Raw genomic sequence first — 16,744 nt, 5'->3', positions numbered from 1 at the left:
ATTGCAGTGGTAGTATCCGTGTGGACGAAGAGTCATTATCCCTGCACTAATGAAATGCCGAAGCCACATTCGGCTCAGTGGTGAGAACGCCATCTGTTCGATGCATTATGGCAAAATCTCCTTTCACTACCGTTAAATACTTCCAATTAACAGTAGCAGAGATTCCATACAAATAGGGAAAAACAAATATAGCAGACAACTTGCATTTTGATCGTTGTTCTCCTCTTCTACCATGGCTTCATCCATTATCGGCTGCCCATTCTGAAAAAGAGAGGAGAGAGAATTTAAAAAAGAGAGGCCTTAATAAATAAAGCAATATTTTATTTGTGCTGTAATCAAATAGAAGTAAAACAGCCCATGCTGGCATGTTATCCTCGACTGCATTCTTAGTATGCCAAATGTAGTTTGTACCAAGACAGGCTAAAGGCGTCCTATCTCCCGTCAAATGGAAGCCATCTACAAAGAATTAATCACAGAAAATTTGTAGGGATTATGAATTGACTTATGAGAGTTCAAAAACTATATTCATTCAAAGGGTGGCTTTCGACGATAGTATCAGCAAGTAGTAATTGCTCGTTTTTAGGCCTGGCTTGACAATGCAGCGGTCACCTGACTTTATGTGGTCAAAAAAATCTTTCAGGAGTAATATACAAAGGAACTCCGGCTTTACCCAGATGTAGGATCATCGGAGTACAGCTATTGATTTGTGAAAAGGATGTTATCCTTAGACATTTGAGGGTGGATTGTTATTTTTCTATTAAAATGTGCAGAGAGATATTTAGTTATATGGAATCTAATAAATTTACCATAGGCAACTGTTTTAGTGCTGGTTACGCTCTGACAAACTATGGCAATAATAGATTTGCACTGAGAAAATTCTTTTTAGACTCAGTTAGGACAATTCTAAGTTTGTGACTGCTTACCAAATGGCGGTCTTGTTGGAAAGCTTACACGCCATACAGTAGGCCTGGGTTGAATATGACAAGCCATTGTTAAAGGCTACAGGCTTGGTTGGTTCACTGGTAATAGTTACACCGATGCCATAGGTCTGATCTCTATTATAAAATGTTATGATAAAGTGGGCTTAGCTTACTTAGACAGTATCTGTTAAAGCAAATAGGTCCTCAACAGTGGATTGTTATTCTGTTTAGCAGGCTGTAGACAGGTGTTTTATTACATGAAATCTTAGATTACCGGTGTAGACAAGGGTGTTCAAGTTAGTCATACCCTGTGACAAACCATGGTGGTAGAAAATGTAAATTATGATAATCCTTGTTAGGCTGTATACTGTTTTGCCAACTTTAATTATGTACATCTTTGTAATTTCTAGTAGATCTATATATATATATCATAAAAACAACGGTTAAATTAACGTTGGTAAGTGAAATGTTCATGCACAGTTTTCTCATCAATAATTTCATTGAAAATCTTGCAGTGAAATTTTCAATAATATCATAGAAAATGTGTTGAGTGATGTAATATGTGGTCATAATTAGCAGTGCATTGTGAGGGCGGGCATGAGTAATAGTTACTTGAGATAACTATAACTGGTGATTTTGTGTTTTTTCTTTTTCTTTTAAAATGGTATGTGGTTACTGAACATTTAAGTTAACTAGAACATTACTTTAACCTTTGTTTTTTCAGAGAATTTCTAGTTTTGTTTTTTTAACGTTAAGTAATATTTTATTACCAAACACGAAGGCCTCCAAATCTGTTTCCAACCCCCTCGTCAGGTAGCCAACCCCATGCTGTTCACGCCCTATGGCCATGAGCATCAGGGGAGTTGGTCACCGGGCCTGGCTTGCAATCCGTATGCAGTGAGGAATGTGCCACAGGGCTTCGCCTGTGGCCAGCCCACACAAAGGCAGCCAGCCCACCAAAAGCCAGCTAACTCCTGCCACACTTAGCCTTTGGGAGATGTGGCATATGGTTGGCCTTCGGGTCTCGGGAACCCCATCCCCTGGGCAGTGGCGGCTGGTGGAATTTGAAACTGGTGGGTGTATGCAGAACGAATCAATGTATGCGAGCGAGCCAGACGGCAATAAGGAGGGTCCGGGGGGGGGTGGGGGTTCTCCCTCCGTGAAGAAATGTTTTAAAAATTGGCATCTTTTTGGTGCGATTTTCAGCATTATTTCGGTGATAAATTAACTAAAAATTCAGTTCTTCTAGGCATTCATAAAAGAAAACTCACATTATTTCAGAGAATTTCTGGGTTGCCAAGCAAGTCTGACTTCTGAAGAGGGCAGGGGTACTATGCAAGACTACTTTGGTTCTACCCTTTCCAATAGAAAACACTAGTTTGCGATGTGAACAAGTTCAATGGACAAACCTGGGGTCTAGGGAGAGTCCCTCTCCTGAGAAAGAAATTTAAAAAAGGATTAGCAAATGGTGCATTTTAAAGCAAATGAATGCAGCGATAAGGCAAGGCTTATTAAGCAGTGGGAACGTATAGTCTTGAAATATTAAACACATTAAAAACTGCCCCGTATCTTCTTGCATTAATTTGTTCAATAGTTACTGTAATATGTAAATTGTTCTGCATGACAACTTTTGCCCTTGAAAATGTATGCTTGCCCAGTGTCTTGCACTGCATGCAGCAATAACATTTGAAAAATATGCTCTAACCAGACTTCGGGAAGCACCCACAGCTGTTGGCTGTAACCAGTCATATAGAAATATGTGCAGATGAGCATGTTGGGGCAGCCTATCACGTGTCCTTTTACAATAATATCCCAATAAAGCTAGACCGTGCCTTTTATTTCATTAGAAATTAGCACCAGAAATCTTTAACCTTTATGTGTTATTGATCTGGAGCTCAAAGCAGACCTTTCCCCTATAGTTTTAATTTATTGTTTTCTTCTTATCCTAGGAGATTATCGCCTGGACACGGCTGTAATCACTATCCCTTGCTCTAAAAAAATACAGTGCTTTCAGATAACAGGTACTGTCCGGTACTCAGTACCTGCACTTCTTTAATTTGGAAGGGAGACTGCCTGCACATCTCATCAGTGCTGCAATACATTTAATGGGAGAGTACCGGTACTTCTCAGGAGCAAACAGTTACTAAACAGTGAGTACCTGCAACTCTTTATTTCTTTTTAAAGCACTGGAAAAAAGTATTTTAGGAACCATGTAGAAAATTATATAACATCTAAAATACACTCTCCTGTCTTCTTAGGTGGTATGGGTTACTCTCCTTATGAAACAATGATACTCTGTGGCATTAACCCTGGATTGGGATAATTTTGTACACACATTTCCACATTTTTTGCTAGAGGGTCCATGTCACAGACTTTCAGCAATAAAGTGCAGTATTAGAGTATTACTAAAATCAGTGGTAATGCCCTAAGTGTGCAGCAGTTCAGTCCCTGCACATTTCTGCCATTACAGTAGATCTCTAGATGGGCCAAGAGTGCATTGGCACAGCTACACCTGTGCTACATCACGGTTTAAGCAGCCTCTGCCATACATCCATTATACTAAAGCAGTTCTAAAATAGCCTAAATTGTACTCAATCCCTACATTAAATTGAATCCAAAGATGTCCCATTTCATACTCCTTTTGCTTCACATTTATGCATAGGTACAGAGAAAAACACAAGAGCAAAACTCTGGTCCTTCCACTCAACATCAAAACCCTAATCAGAGAACCAACATGACCCACACTCTTCCGTCCATAGCACTCCCATGCAGCAGCTTGCTTCCCGTCTGTAAATGTACCTATGCCCTCTTCAGAGGTTTCAAGTGCCCTATAAACAACTACAATCCAAAACAATACTATAATTTAAAAAAAATGTCATTTCGTAAAAATTATTTCCAAGTAAACCTTTTTTTTGAGCAGGAGAAATAGCCTTATGAGAAGTAATATACAGCAATTAACTGCATTTAGAAAACGCGTTGTGGGTTAGATGAGTTTCAAAGTCGAAATTGGAGGAGTCGCCGGAAGATGGCTGATGGGGTGTCTAGCAGCTGCATTCGCTTTGAGCGCCTAGCATAGGGTGACCAGACGTCCCGGATTTGCCCGGACAGTCCCTGTTTTTCACCAGCTGTCCGGGCAGATTTCGGCAATTTTGTCTCATGTCCCGGTTTTTAGAAGGGGCTGACAAACAGTGAGAGGCACTTTTTTGGGTGTTCTAAAGCTTTGCTAGTTAGAAATTGATAAGAAATCAATTTAATTAATAGGTATGATTTTGATTGTAGAAATTACATTGTATTTACTTTCTTAATGCATCTTCTGTGATCCTATGTTGATGACAGCTGTCATTCTGCGCCATTCCCTGGATGAAAAATGGTAGTCCATTTTCTATTTCCCCCAAATGTCCCGGTTTTTGGTTTTCAAGATCTGGTCACCCTAGCCTAGCGTATTTTTATCGCGCTTGCAGAAGATGCACAATTATGCAAAAAAATCAAATAAATACACAAATAAAGACACCAGTAACCGAAATACCGTAAATGACGCGTTTGTCATTAACAGAATTCTCGCAGCACAGCCCAGCTGCAGACGTTTACGTGAAGAAAGACTCAGCAGGCTGACGCATCAAACTCCGTAAAGCGTGAAGAAGGTTTACCCAAAGCAGGAAACGCTTTCGGGTGGAAGTTGATGTGGGTGCAGTGTGTTCGCCCGGGACTTCAAAAATGTTAACACCAAAGCAGACGCACATTGGAAGCTGTTGTGTTTTACTATTGTGTCCCTGCGCGGACACTGTATCATTGTGCGCTCTCGGGTGTCACCTCTGGGCACCCGTACCGTGAGTGAGGTCACCAGCTGTCAGCTGCAGTTGACAGTTGACAGCTGATCACCCTGCCACCTGCACGTTGTTCTGCGTCCAGGGTTTCCCCTGGACCCGTTGTTGGTAACTACGAAATAAATACTTCAGCTTACTACTTCTGGTTGGCGTCTTCCTTTACAAAGTGGCGACGAAGACCAACAACGGAACACCCATGCAACGGTATTAAATTTACGAGATAAGTTTATCGGAGTGTATTTTGGTTAGAAAATGAGACATTTCTGAACAAACCAGCGGAGTCTTCAATAGACAGCAAAAATTCGGAAAACAACGGTGCACTTCTTCGTGGCAGGTTCGAGTAATTTATTCTAAGGAAAATCTTCGTAATAATTGAGGTCATACGGAGTTTCAAGCCTGAATGTGTTGAATTTCTTTAAAAAGACTGTAGTCTATGCAAGTTACTTTTGTGAAGAAACGGAGTGCGTACACTACTGAATTCATCTGAAAAGGAGAAAAAAGTAATCTTCATGCTGCCAACGGTAAATAAAAAAAATAAAAAATAAATAACGAACTGTCAACAAACTGTCAACTGCCGCATTGAACAGCTGTACAGCGCGTCATCTCTGTCGTTCCTGTGACGAAATCACGTACAATCTACAACGTGGCGGCCATTTTAAAAGGGAAGTCTGCGTTCCAGTGTACGCGCACTGAACGTAAGTGCCATTTTAAGGAAGGAAAACATTGCGCACAGCCATGGCAACGAGGCGTACATGAGTAGCGCGTGTATCTCCTATTGTGGTTATTCCGGAGTGTGCACGTTGATTCTGAACGAGATCCTACACGGAGATAAACACAAGTAACCTGGTGCTAATAACAATGCCACATTACTGCTGTTAAAAAAAATAATAATAATAAATAATAAACCAATGTGTTTGAACAGCATGAGAACTTTGAGAACCTTAGTGAAGTAAAAAAATAAAATATATATAATACTGAACTTCCTTTACAAATAGAAAATACTATTATAAAGCACAATTCCACTATTACTAATTCCATTCAAGTTGTTCCGGCAGCACAGCGATAAAAAGCAAAAACTTAAACCTTTTCAGGAAGTAAAATGGCTACAGGATGCATATGGTATTTATCTCCTCCAGAAACATTTCTACGTGGTGGCGGAGAACCAACACTAAAATGGGAGGAATGGAGAGAATATTTTTTAAATTATATCTCAACCTTGGAGGAGGATGATTAAGTGAAACCTGAAAGGAAATACAAGATGTTAATGCATTGTCTTGGTATAATTTGGGGCAGGAGGCATAAAAGTTTATAATTCAATAAACAAAAAAGTGAGAGCAGAAAATGAAGGAGATGTATTCTTGAATGCTATTGACGATCTGAACACATACTACAAACCAACGGTATGTGTAGGAGTGGATCGTTACAAGTTCTTCCATCGCAAACAGGGTAAAGAAGAATCTATTGATGACTATGTCTCCGTATTGAAAAATCTAGCGATAAACTGTAGATTCGGAGCGCTCCATGATGAGTTTATAAGGGACCAGATTGTGATGCAAGGGTCGAATGAGAATATTCAAGACAACTTATGGGCGAAGGGAGAGTATCCACTACAGAATATAATCGATATAGCGCGCAAGGCAGAGCTAACAGGTCGTTGCGCAAAGGCAGTTCTAACAGAAAATAAGGACAAAAAGGATGGTGAAAATATTAACAGAGTTTACGACCAAAAAACGAAGTCTAATCAGAATTGGAGACAGAAAGAATCCAAGCCACCGTTCAGGAGAGATGAAAAACAAAAGTGGGGACAATGTTACAGATGCGGCAGTAGTTCACACCTGGCGAATGACTTGAAATGCCCGGCGCGAGATGCAAAATGCACAAATTGTGGCATCAGAGGTCATTTTTCAAAAGCATGCAATAGGCGGAAGTCTAAGCAAATAAGGATAGTAGACGGTACCGATGAGTATGAACATGAAGAAACAAATGAAGAAAACATGAACATGTTCATCTTAAATATTGATGAGGAACAAGACGTAGGAACAAATGACGGAAATGCAACGAAAACGAAGAAACCGATTTGTAATAGGACTATTGGTGGAATAAAGATGAGCATCGTTGCAGACTCAGGGTCGCCCTACACGATAATAAATGAGAAAGTATGGTTGGAAAAGTTCAGAGATGTAATTGGAGGTCACTTGAAGAGGCCAGATATAATCATAAAATCTTTCACAGGTGAGCGAATAGATGTTTGTGGATACAGAGACTTAAAATTTGAATTCAAAGGCAGAGAAACCGCAGGAAAATTGTATGTTGCAAAGGTTGGTCCACCAGTCTTGGGGTGGAAAGACCAGGGAAATTTGGGTATAATGTTAGATCCAACAAAGAGTGACCCAGTACTGAGTGTGACGGAATTCAATGACCCAGCAAGTTCCCTAAAGAAAGAATACCCAAAAATTCTCAGCGGTAAAGTAGGTGCATTGGTTGGATACCAACACAGAATAAGACTTAAGCCAATAAATATACCGGTGGTGCATAAAGTGAGAAACATACCCTTCACCGTAAGAAAAGAGGTGAAAGACCAACTAGATAAACTTCTTGGGGAAGGTATAATTGAGAAAGTGGAAGCGTCAGAGTGGGTTGCACCCTTGGTGATTGCGAAACGAGCCAATGGCAAAATGAGACTATGTGTGGACCTTCGTGACCTGAATAAAAGCATAGTAGTTGAACAATACCCACTCCCAAAGATAAATGAAATGTTAGCAACGACAAAAGGTATAAAGTGGTTTTCGACAATAGACTTAAAGTCGGCTTATCACCAAGTGCCACTCCACCGTGAAAGTAAGAAACTAACGACATTTGTTACACAATTTGGATGTTATAGGTTCACGCGTGTTCCTTTTGGCCTCGCATCTGCAGCCGCGATGTTCCAGAGGCTCATGAACAACATATTTGAAGGTGTGCCAGACATCCTAATATTCCAGGACAACATCTTAGTCATGGGTAAGGACTAAGGTGGAACACGACAGAAGAGTGCATCAAGTACTCCGCATTTTGGAGGACAAAGGTTTAACTGCGGAGTACCGAAAATGCAAATTTGCGTGTACGTCTGTAAATTACCTTGGTCATTGCATTACAGGGGACGATATCAGTCCAAAGAGAGAACTGCTAATGGCGATAAAAGAGTCACCCACCCCCACCAACAAGGATGAACTGAGGTCATTCTTGGGGATGGTGGAGTTTTACTCCAAGTTCATAAAAAAATTTTCAAAGAAAACTCATGAACTAAGACAGCTCATTAAAATGAGAAACAAGTTTGTGTGGACAGCAGAATGTGAGGAAAAGTTCAAGAGTGTGAAGGTTGACTTGTGTACCGCACTTCCCCTTCAGGGATTTGACTCTACCTTGAAAAACTTCGTAACCACAGATGCCAGCAGCAAGGGTCTAGGGGCAGTGTTGACCCAAAAAGACACCAGCGGTAAGGAATATACTGTTGCATTTGCCTCACGTTCACTCACCCCTGCCGAGGAAAACTTTTCAGTCATCGAACGAGAGGCCTTGGCTTGTGTGTGGGCTTTGGAACGTTTCAGACATTTCGTGTGGGGCAGGAAGGTGACATTATGCACTGATCATAAACCTTTGACAAAAGTGCTAACAACAAAGGGTTTATATACTGCGTCCCCTAGACTGGCAAGACTATCGGTGCGTTTATTCGATTTCATGTACGAAGTTGAATACGTCCCTGGAGTTAAGAATGTTGTAGCCGATTTTTTGAGTAGGATGCCTGTAGGTAAAGCAAGTGAAGATGAAGAAACAAAAATGGAGGAGAGTGCCATTGCTGGCGTATTGGATCAAGCAGGCGGAATAACCAGGGAGGAATGGTTAAAGGAGCAGGAGAAAGACGAGATACTGAGCAACGTTGTACAGATTATCAAGACTGGTTGGGTGCAAAAAACAAAACTTTCTGAAGAGTACAAAGCGTTCTGGGAAGTAAAGAATGAATTATCATATGAAGACAAGTTCATTTTAAGAAGTGGAAAATATGTCCCACCTTGCACAATAAGGGGTAAAATACTGAAGTTGTGTCATGAAGGACATTTAGGAATTGTAAAAACTAAAGGAAGAGTAAAAGAAATGTACTGGTGGCCTGGCATAAATTTGGACATAGAAAGAACGGTAAGGGAATGTACCTTGTGTGTTAACTCTGACAAGTCACAAGTGACTTACCGACCACCTTTGCGGCCATTAACCATACCAGGAATGCCATGGGAAAGAGTGGGAATATACGTGATGGGTCCCATTCAAGACAACCATGAAAAATGGTATGTGTTGGTCATGATTGATCATTTAACAAAATGGCCTGAAGTGAGATTCACTAAGGATCCGATATCTAAGAACATCGTGAAGTTCCTGGATGAGGCCTTCACCCGGGAGGGTTTACCAAAGCAGATTGTGAGCGATAACGGCACTCAATTTACCTCTGAGCTGTTTCAAAGTTACATCAAGAAAAATGGCATGTCCATAAGACCACGTCGGTGTATCATCCTGCCGGGAACGGGGCAGTGGAGCGATTTAACAGAGTCATAAAAGGTGTAATTCAGATAGCCAACAGCAACAATCTGGATTGGAAGCAGGAAACCCTAAAGACTGTTTGGGCGTACAGAATAACCCCGTGTGAATCCACCGGCCTCAGTCCTTTTGTAATGATGCGTGGTAGGACCCCATTGTCAAGAGACAATGTAGGTTGGAGAAGAACAAGCAAGAGAATAGACTGGTCAGCTCCGCAGGTTTTGCAAAAACTCAGGCAGTCGCAGGCTTCCGCTAAAGACTATTATGACAAAAAAACACGGGAGTAAGCCTGTAAGTCTAAAGGAAGGAGATGTGGTTAAAGAGAAGTGGGCACGTTGCCAAAGGACAGGACAAGTTCACACCTCCGTTAACAGTACAAGAAGTCTACTGCAACTCTGCTCTACTCAGTGATGGTAGAGTGTAGCATTTCTCAAATCTTGCACCATTCAAGCACCAAAGTAGTGACTCAACTACCAGCACATTCCAGGATGGAAAAAATGACAGTAAAAGAGAAAAGGAACAGAAACCTCTTTGCTTTTCTGATGAGGAAACGGATTGTGAAGATAAAACAGAGGACAGACCAGCTAGTAGACATGGAGAGAGAGTGAGTACCGGAAATGTTGACAGACAAACACTGCTCACCACCAAGGAAGGAGTCAGACGGATGTTGCCTGCATTACCAGAACGATGTAATGTTGACCCCGTTACAACCAGTAGGTCTGGAAGACTGTTAGGGCCACCTACCAGGTTTAGAGATTTTGTTTGCACGTAACCAGTTCTTTCAATTTTCTCCCATCATCTCCCCCACCTTTTCCACAGGAGGAAGATGTGTTGTGTTTTACTATTGCGTCCCTGCGCGGACACAATATCATTGTGCGCTCTAGGGTGTCACCTCTGGGCACCCGTACTGTGAGTGAGGTCACCAGCTGTCAGCTGCCGTTAACAGTTGACAGCTGATCACCCTGCCACCTGCACGTTGTTCTGCGTCCAGGGTTTCCCCCTGGACCCGTTGTTGGTAACTACGAAATAAATACTTCAGCTTACTACTTCTGGTTGGCGTCTTCCTTTACAGAAGCTTAACTAAACACACACCTGTCCAACCCGTTAGCGGTTAACATGTATACAGATCAGGCCCCCGTGCGTCCATTACAGTGCTGGAGGAACGCTCGGTGCATTTCAAGAGACCGGGAGGGTGCACTTTGTGTTATTACTTTGAAAGTGCCACTTGCATGTACTTTCCATGGAGATATGTAAGAGGGGGGCTCTCTTTCCCCCAAGTTAGTCTCATGTCACCCTACAGATAGTATAACTTCACCAGTGATTGTGTAATAACAGTCTAATGGGATGGGAAGCATTACATTCTAGGGCGGGGGAGAAGATGGGAGCAGCACAGGATAACCAGCACTGGAGGAAATGGTTAAAACGCAAATATTTTTAATGAAATCAAATTAATTCAAACTCATTTCACAAATGACATCTTTCCTTTGAGTAACGTGCCCAGGTCTGCATTCTAAAGAGGATGACTCGCGGGCTGCAGACCGTGCCCTTGGGCCTTCTGTGGGCTGTTTTTCTGGGTGAAGAGGCGGCTGCATGGATGGCCTGGCAATCGGGGAATTAAAATTTAAAAAACGAAAGAAAACTTACCTGACCGCCGGTCCGCGCAGTCTCTGCTGAGCCCTTGGTGCCTTCACTGGAGTGGCAACCCCACAGCCAATACTGGCGCTGCTCAGGATTGGCTTAGAGCAGGGTTACTCGCCGCCCGCCTGCCCATTAGGAGACCGAGGGTTGAGCCTTTGATCAACCCTCACTCTCCTAATGGGCATCAGCCAGAGCATACACTAGTGCGCATGACTGGGCATGGCGGAAAAATTCACCGACCTTCACCAGTCATGCGCACTTGTGGTGGTGCCTGCCCCTGGTCCAACAATGCATCATGCATGTCAGTCAACATGACGCCAGACCGCCCACCCCCTTCAGACTCTGAAGGGGTGGGCGGTCTGACGTTATGCTGACTGACATGATTGTCAGTTCTCCCTCGGCGTCTCTGAACTTAAATAAACTGAGTCAGTTTACTTAAGTTCAAAGACGCTGAGGGAGCTGCGGCGCGGGCGGCTTGTGGGGCAACGCCCCAGTGCCCCAAATGGACACCACCACTGCCCCTGGGGCCAAAACATATATTAAGGGGCAGGGCATGCAGCACCCTCCCTAAGCATCAGTAGGACCTGGGGACCCATCCCCCAGCGTCAATCAAGAAAGGGGATGGGGTCATGACCCCCCACCCCCAAGCCCTCTTGGGCCAAGGTGACCCCATCCACTGGGCCAAATACAATAGAAAAGGGGAGGGGCTGCATACCCCGCCACCTCCAAGCTTTATTAGGCTCTGGGCCCCCCTTCTCCCAGGACCGAAGGATTGGCTAAGCCAATAGGTCTCAGCAATGCCAGAGCTATTAATTGGCCAAGTCAATGTGAATGTGCTTTAGCCATGTTGTCTAGGAGCACATATGCTGTTCAGCACGATTGAAAGTTACTGAAAACCCAGAATCACAGAATGTTGAGCCGACACAAGGTACAAGCCTATAATGGCCCTGGGGACAATCCCCTTGGGCCTGGCAAAATATAGCTAGGTACCCCGGTACCCAACCAGTACCAAGTGGGAGTAGCGGGGGGGGGGGGGGGGGGGGGGGGGAGACTGAGCCCTCCACGCTGCACAGCAGTGTGGGCAGATAACCAGAATAGACGTCAGCTCCAGGACGGAGGGAAAATGTTTAATTCTCATGCCAGCTGGGAACAGACTTTTGCTCGCTAATGGCAGGAGAGCACCAAAAAAAAAAAAAAGAAAAAGAAAAATAAAAGGTCCAGCCAGCTATGAGCAAACATATGTTTCCCTACCCACACTGGTGCGGGCAGGAAAACGGTGTCCCTGGGTGGGCTCCTCTGGATGCAGTCACTGAGCCGGCCCTGGGGGTTGACCTTCCCAGAGGCTATAAAGGTTTAGGGAGAGGAGCAGAGCAGCCACCCTTCAAATTAAGTACGGTTACAACCCTGGCGACTGTGGACCAGTCTCTTTTATATACATTTCGGCTCTGGGGGAATAGGGTCCACGGGGCCTAATTACGCTCCAAGAGCAGGCCATGTGCACTCTTCCTTTAATTACTCAGCCCCAAAAGATTAGGTCCCAGGGGTCTTTTAGGCTCATGGAGGAGGCCACGTGCCCCCCTCTATTTTCACCTCTGCCCCCACAGGATGGGGTTCCCGGGGCTTCTCAGAGAGTCTGGGAGGGAGGGCACCCCTCCCCAAAATAAAACGGTAGTTTTCTGGTCCACCCTGGAGGTGGTGGGTTACAGTTATGTAAACAAGGGTGGAGCATGCACTGTGCGTGTGTACAGATTCTCAAAATCTCTGAATTCCCTGCCAAATATATATATTTTTAACGATGCCTTTTGGCCCTAGGAGGGGGGGGGGGGGGGGGGGGGGGGGGTCGGGGGGGTCAGGGTATCCCTAGCCTTCACCCTATGTCTTTTGTGTTTTTTAGGACTCAGGACAGAGTCCCTAGTCTTAAGATGGCTGCCACCACTTCCTGATTGATGTGGGTGGCAGCCTATTATATCTCAGCAGGAGATCGGTCGGATCTGAGGAGGTTCCACCTCCCTAGATATACAATGTTTTTGAGCATTAATTGCTCAAAGCTACTAAACTGATTTACACCAACTCACAAAAAGCCTTCTTTCTGGAGCAAGATCCAGGTTTCTGACAAATCTGGTGTAAACTCCTTCAGCGGTTTGCGCTGTAGTGTCTAAAATGCCTATGAAAAAAAATGGAGACACAACACGTTTCGGGAACCTTCCTTTATCTCTGCCCCCACTTGATGGATCACCCCAAAACTTTCCAGGCACAAACTAGTTAAAAAATAGCAAATTTTTGTAAAGTTTTGTGGAGCTTGGTCAAGCGGCGTCAAAGTTATTAGCGACAATAAAAAGTCACTTCCGATGGATACACAATCCTAACTTTACCTACTCAGTAGCAAAAGCCACCGGGTAATCCATTTATAATTTTAATATTATTACAAGATCCTGTCAGCCAAGTCTGTCAGACCGTCCAATAAGATTTTAGCGAGAAAACCGGAATGTCGTGCAAGCCTACCACCTAAGGTTTGTCATGCCAAACTCTTTGCCTAAAAAGAGACTCTGTAAGATTACAAATAATAAAGTATGAACTACAAAGAGGTGAAGGAAATAGATTTAAAAAATGCAATCACTCACAAGGCAATACATCCAATGCAATAATCAAAGTAAGAGATTACGCATCCATACACCACATATTAGAGGGCAAATGGAAGTCGATCGAATCACAGCATGTAAGTATACATGACAAACGGCCATGTAAGAAAACAGCCATGCGGGATGGGTATCAAACACCTTGCGATGGAGTCAGCAACTGAAAGCAAGCAATAGGGCCAGATAGGTAGGAAAATCTCGGAAGAATCCTGTAATAAATAGTATACAAGGTACAATACAAAGTTATAACCACATAAAATAGCGGTCCAAGGGGCTGCCTAGTTTCTCCCAGATTCTCCAAACACTCCCCCATGGGTATATATTAAACGTGAAATGTGCTCTCCGTGTAGCACATCCTCATTTATCACAATGTCGAAATTTACTATTTCACACTCTCACCGTATTCTTTCTGATATGGCCCATGCGTTGAAAACCGTTGACAGACAACTTGCCAGACCCATCCATAAATCCAGACGGGCGTCAATATGGTTCAATCCTAAGCTCATTACTGATCTCGATCCTTGCATCGCATCAGAGTGGGCCTCCAAGGGTATTAGACTAATTAGAGACCTTTATGATACTAATCATGATCCACTTCCTTTTTCAACCCTGACTATCTAGGAAATACAATCTCAATAACATTGACTTCGAATACATTCTTAAATATTTAAGTTAGATTATCTAAACTCTCTCCTTCCATACACTGTCTTAATCACGCATCTTGCCCTCTGGCAACGCTCGGGACATATAGCATCCAAAATCCTACAAACTACTGCCTGATCCTCATTCCTCACAGGCCTCAATTATCTGTGCCAATTATAAATGGTCAAAACATTTCGATGAGGTGGTCTTTCAGCACATTACACATGATGCTTGGTATTTAATCAGGAAATCCTTTGTGTAATAAAACTGCCGATGAATCTTACACTGGACTCCCCCTCTCCTACACAAACTAAAACTACAAAATAATGACATTTGTTGGAACTGCAATTTAGAGCCTGGAACATACCAACACATGTTCTTTAAGTGCGAATTGTTAGACTCGTACTGTGTCCCTGTACAGAAGCATCTATCAATCTTTAATATACCCATCACCCTTTCAATCTGAGGTTATGCAGGGCACCTGGGCCGCAACATCAACTCTGCCCCTCAAAGCTACTGACCTGGCGCTACTGGACCTCACCATCGCAGTTAAAGTCATACTTACAGAATGGAAATCTTTTCAACGTTTATCCTAACACACCTGGTGGGCTTGGTTGTCATATCTTCGAGGAGTGCATACACTCCATTTGGGAAGGCAATATGCACCTCCAATTTCCAGCACTGTATGGCGCTACTTGGATCGATACATGGAACTAAGCTCTCAGGCATTGCAGTTCAACATTCTTTTGCTTCTCTTCCTGAGGACTTAGTACAATGTGCATGAAGCAGATATCCCACCACTACCCCCCCTCTTCTTTCCTCATTCCCCACCCCTTTTTTCCTGATCGGTATATCTTAGCAAACAGGTGATACAAACTTTGTCGCACTTCGTAGTATGGTACCTCATGGTTGACTTCAGGCTACAAATGTCATGATACTATTTGGGCCTCTACGTTGTATTCCATAGCAATCATATGGAAGGTTTAATTCACCTCTTTGGCATGGTTACGCCTATTCTTTTGTCCGACATTCAAATGTGACTGTTATATGGTACTCATTACCTTGTACCGCATTATTCCTGGCTGTATCACATCATCTGACTGTATACCCTTTTTCTCAAATACAATAAAATATTTGAACACAAAAAAATCTAATGCAATAGTCAATGGTTTCCATTTGCATCCATGATAACATTCAGCATAGGGAAATTGGTCAGACACAGACTTCGGCCCCACTGCCTTATGAGTGATTGCATTTTTCTTATGTGTCTATCCACCGGAAAATTAGTATGCTTCATTTGCTAAGACTCTTGGCCCAGTTATTTATTTTGCCATTTTTTCCCTCTCATTTCTTCTCGTCTATTTTCATTATTTTTACAGATTAGTACAGCTTCCCAGACAGTGCCAACCAGAGGCGCAACTAGAGCCAAATTTCGGGGGGGCTGAGCAAAAATTTCGGGGGGGGGCTGAACTTTAATCAATAGGCAAAGTGGAGCTGCAGGGGGCTCTTACAAGGGGTAAAACAACAGCGAGGTCTCATTAACATGCAAATGGTCGTTTAAAGACCTGTGAACTGCTCGGGTGCGGCTGCTTTTTTGCCCGGGAAGGTGTCTCATCCCGGGCTGCCACACACGACGGGGGGGGGCTGAAGCCCTTTGAGTCCAATGGGTGTTGCGCGCCTGGTGCCAACATGCTTACTTACCGTTCATTTCACCCACAGTGCACTGCATCCTGTGACCAGGCCACGGTCAAACACATCGGTTCTAAACGAGTCAATCATGCAGGATCATCAACACAATGAAACACCACGTACAATACTACTGCAAGTTACCTGTGGCTATGTTTAATTGCATTGAAATATATACAGTATGCAGCAGGCAGCACGTTTTCTGTTCGACTTTTATTCTTTTCATTTACCCTAAATATGTTGAGTTTGTGTGCAAGTTTATTGTGGTCGTGAAAGTGAATAGATGCAAGAATGAATCAATGGGCGAAAGGATGCACGATGATCAGAGGATGGACAGTGCTTGTACGACGACTTGTTGAATGCCTAAAACCATCACTAACTGAGGAAGCACTTTCACTCGAAAGCCAGACCTATCGGCACAGCCAATGCTTGTTAGACAACGTTTTGAAACACCGATATTATGACAACAAATCATATTTTTCACTGAAGGATAAACCTTTTTAATAATGTCAGAACAAACAGGTGTCTGTCTCTAAACGCCCTTCAATAAAACTTGCAAAAAAATAAATAGCACAGTCACTGCCCAGAAGAGTTAATGTTTTCTAGCTTTAGGTCATAATTGTTTAAAGTTATTTATCCCACTGAAAATGAGGTTTGCATGCATACGTTTCGAGAGGCTCGGTCGACTGATTTATTAATAACCATTCCCCTTCAAACAAGCATGGTCGGTTCCCCAGGTAATAAGAGTCCTCCGTTTTTTCTATTCACCCGTTTAAAGGCCGGCCATCTGTTCCATTCTTGCACAGACGTAGCACCGCAACATACCGGACTG

General features: G+C 43.2%; 1 protein-coding gene across 2 annotated transcripts in view; it reads right to left on the bottom strand.

Annotated features, from left to right (window-relative positions):
- The window catches only part of RPS6KA3 (ribosomal protein S6 kinase A3), a 690,637-nt gene that overhangs the window by 590,128 nt on the left and 83,765 nt on the right, over positions 1-16,744 (bottom strand). For both annotated transcript variants that reach the window (XM_085622203.1, XM_085622204.1), the window contains exon 2: positions 205-261. In XM_085622203.1, coding sequence (XP_085478329.1) covers positions 205-261 — 57 coding nt within the window. The remainder of the gene's footprint in view (positions 1-204; positions 262-16,744) is intronic.

This window comes from Triturus cristatus, chromosome 8 (genome assembly GCF_964204655.1).
Source record: "Triturus cristatus chromosome 8, aTriCri1.1, whole genome shotgun sequence".
Lineage (NCBI taxonomy): Eukaryota > Metazoa > Chordata > Amphibia > Caudata > Salamandridae > Triturus > Triturus cristatus.
This window is presented reverse-complemented; position numbering and strand designations above follow the sequence as displayed.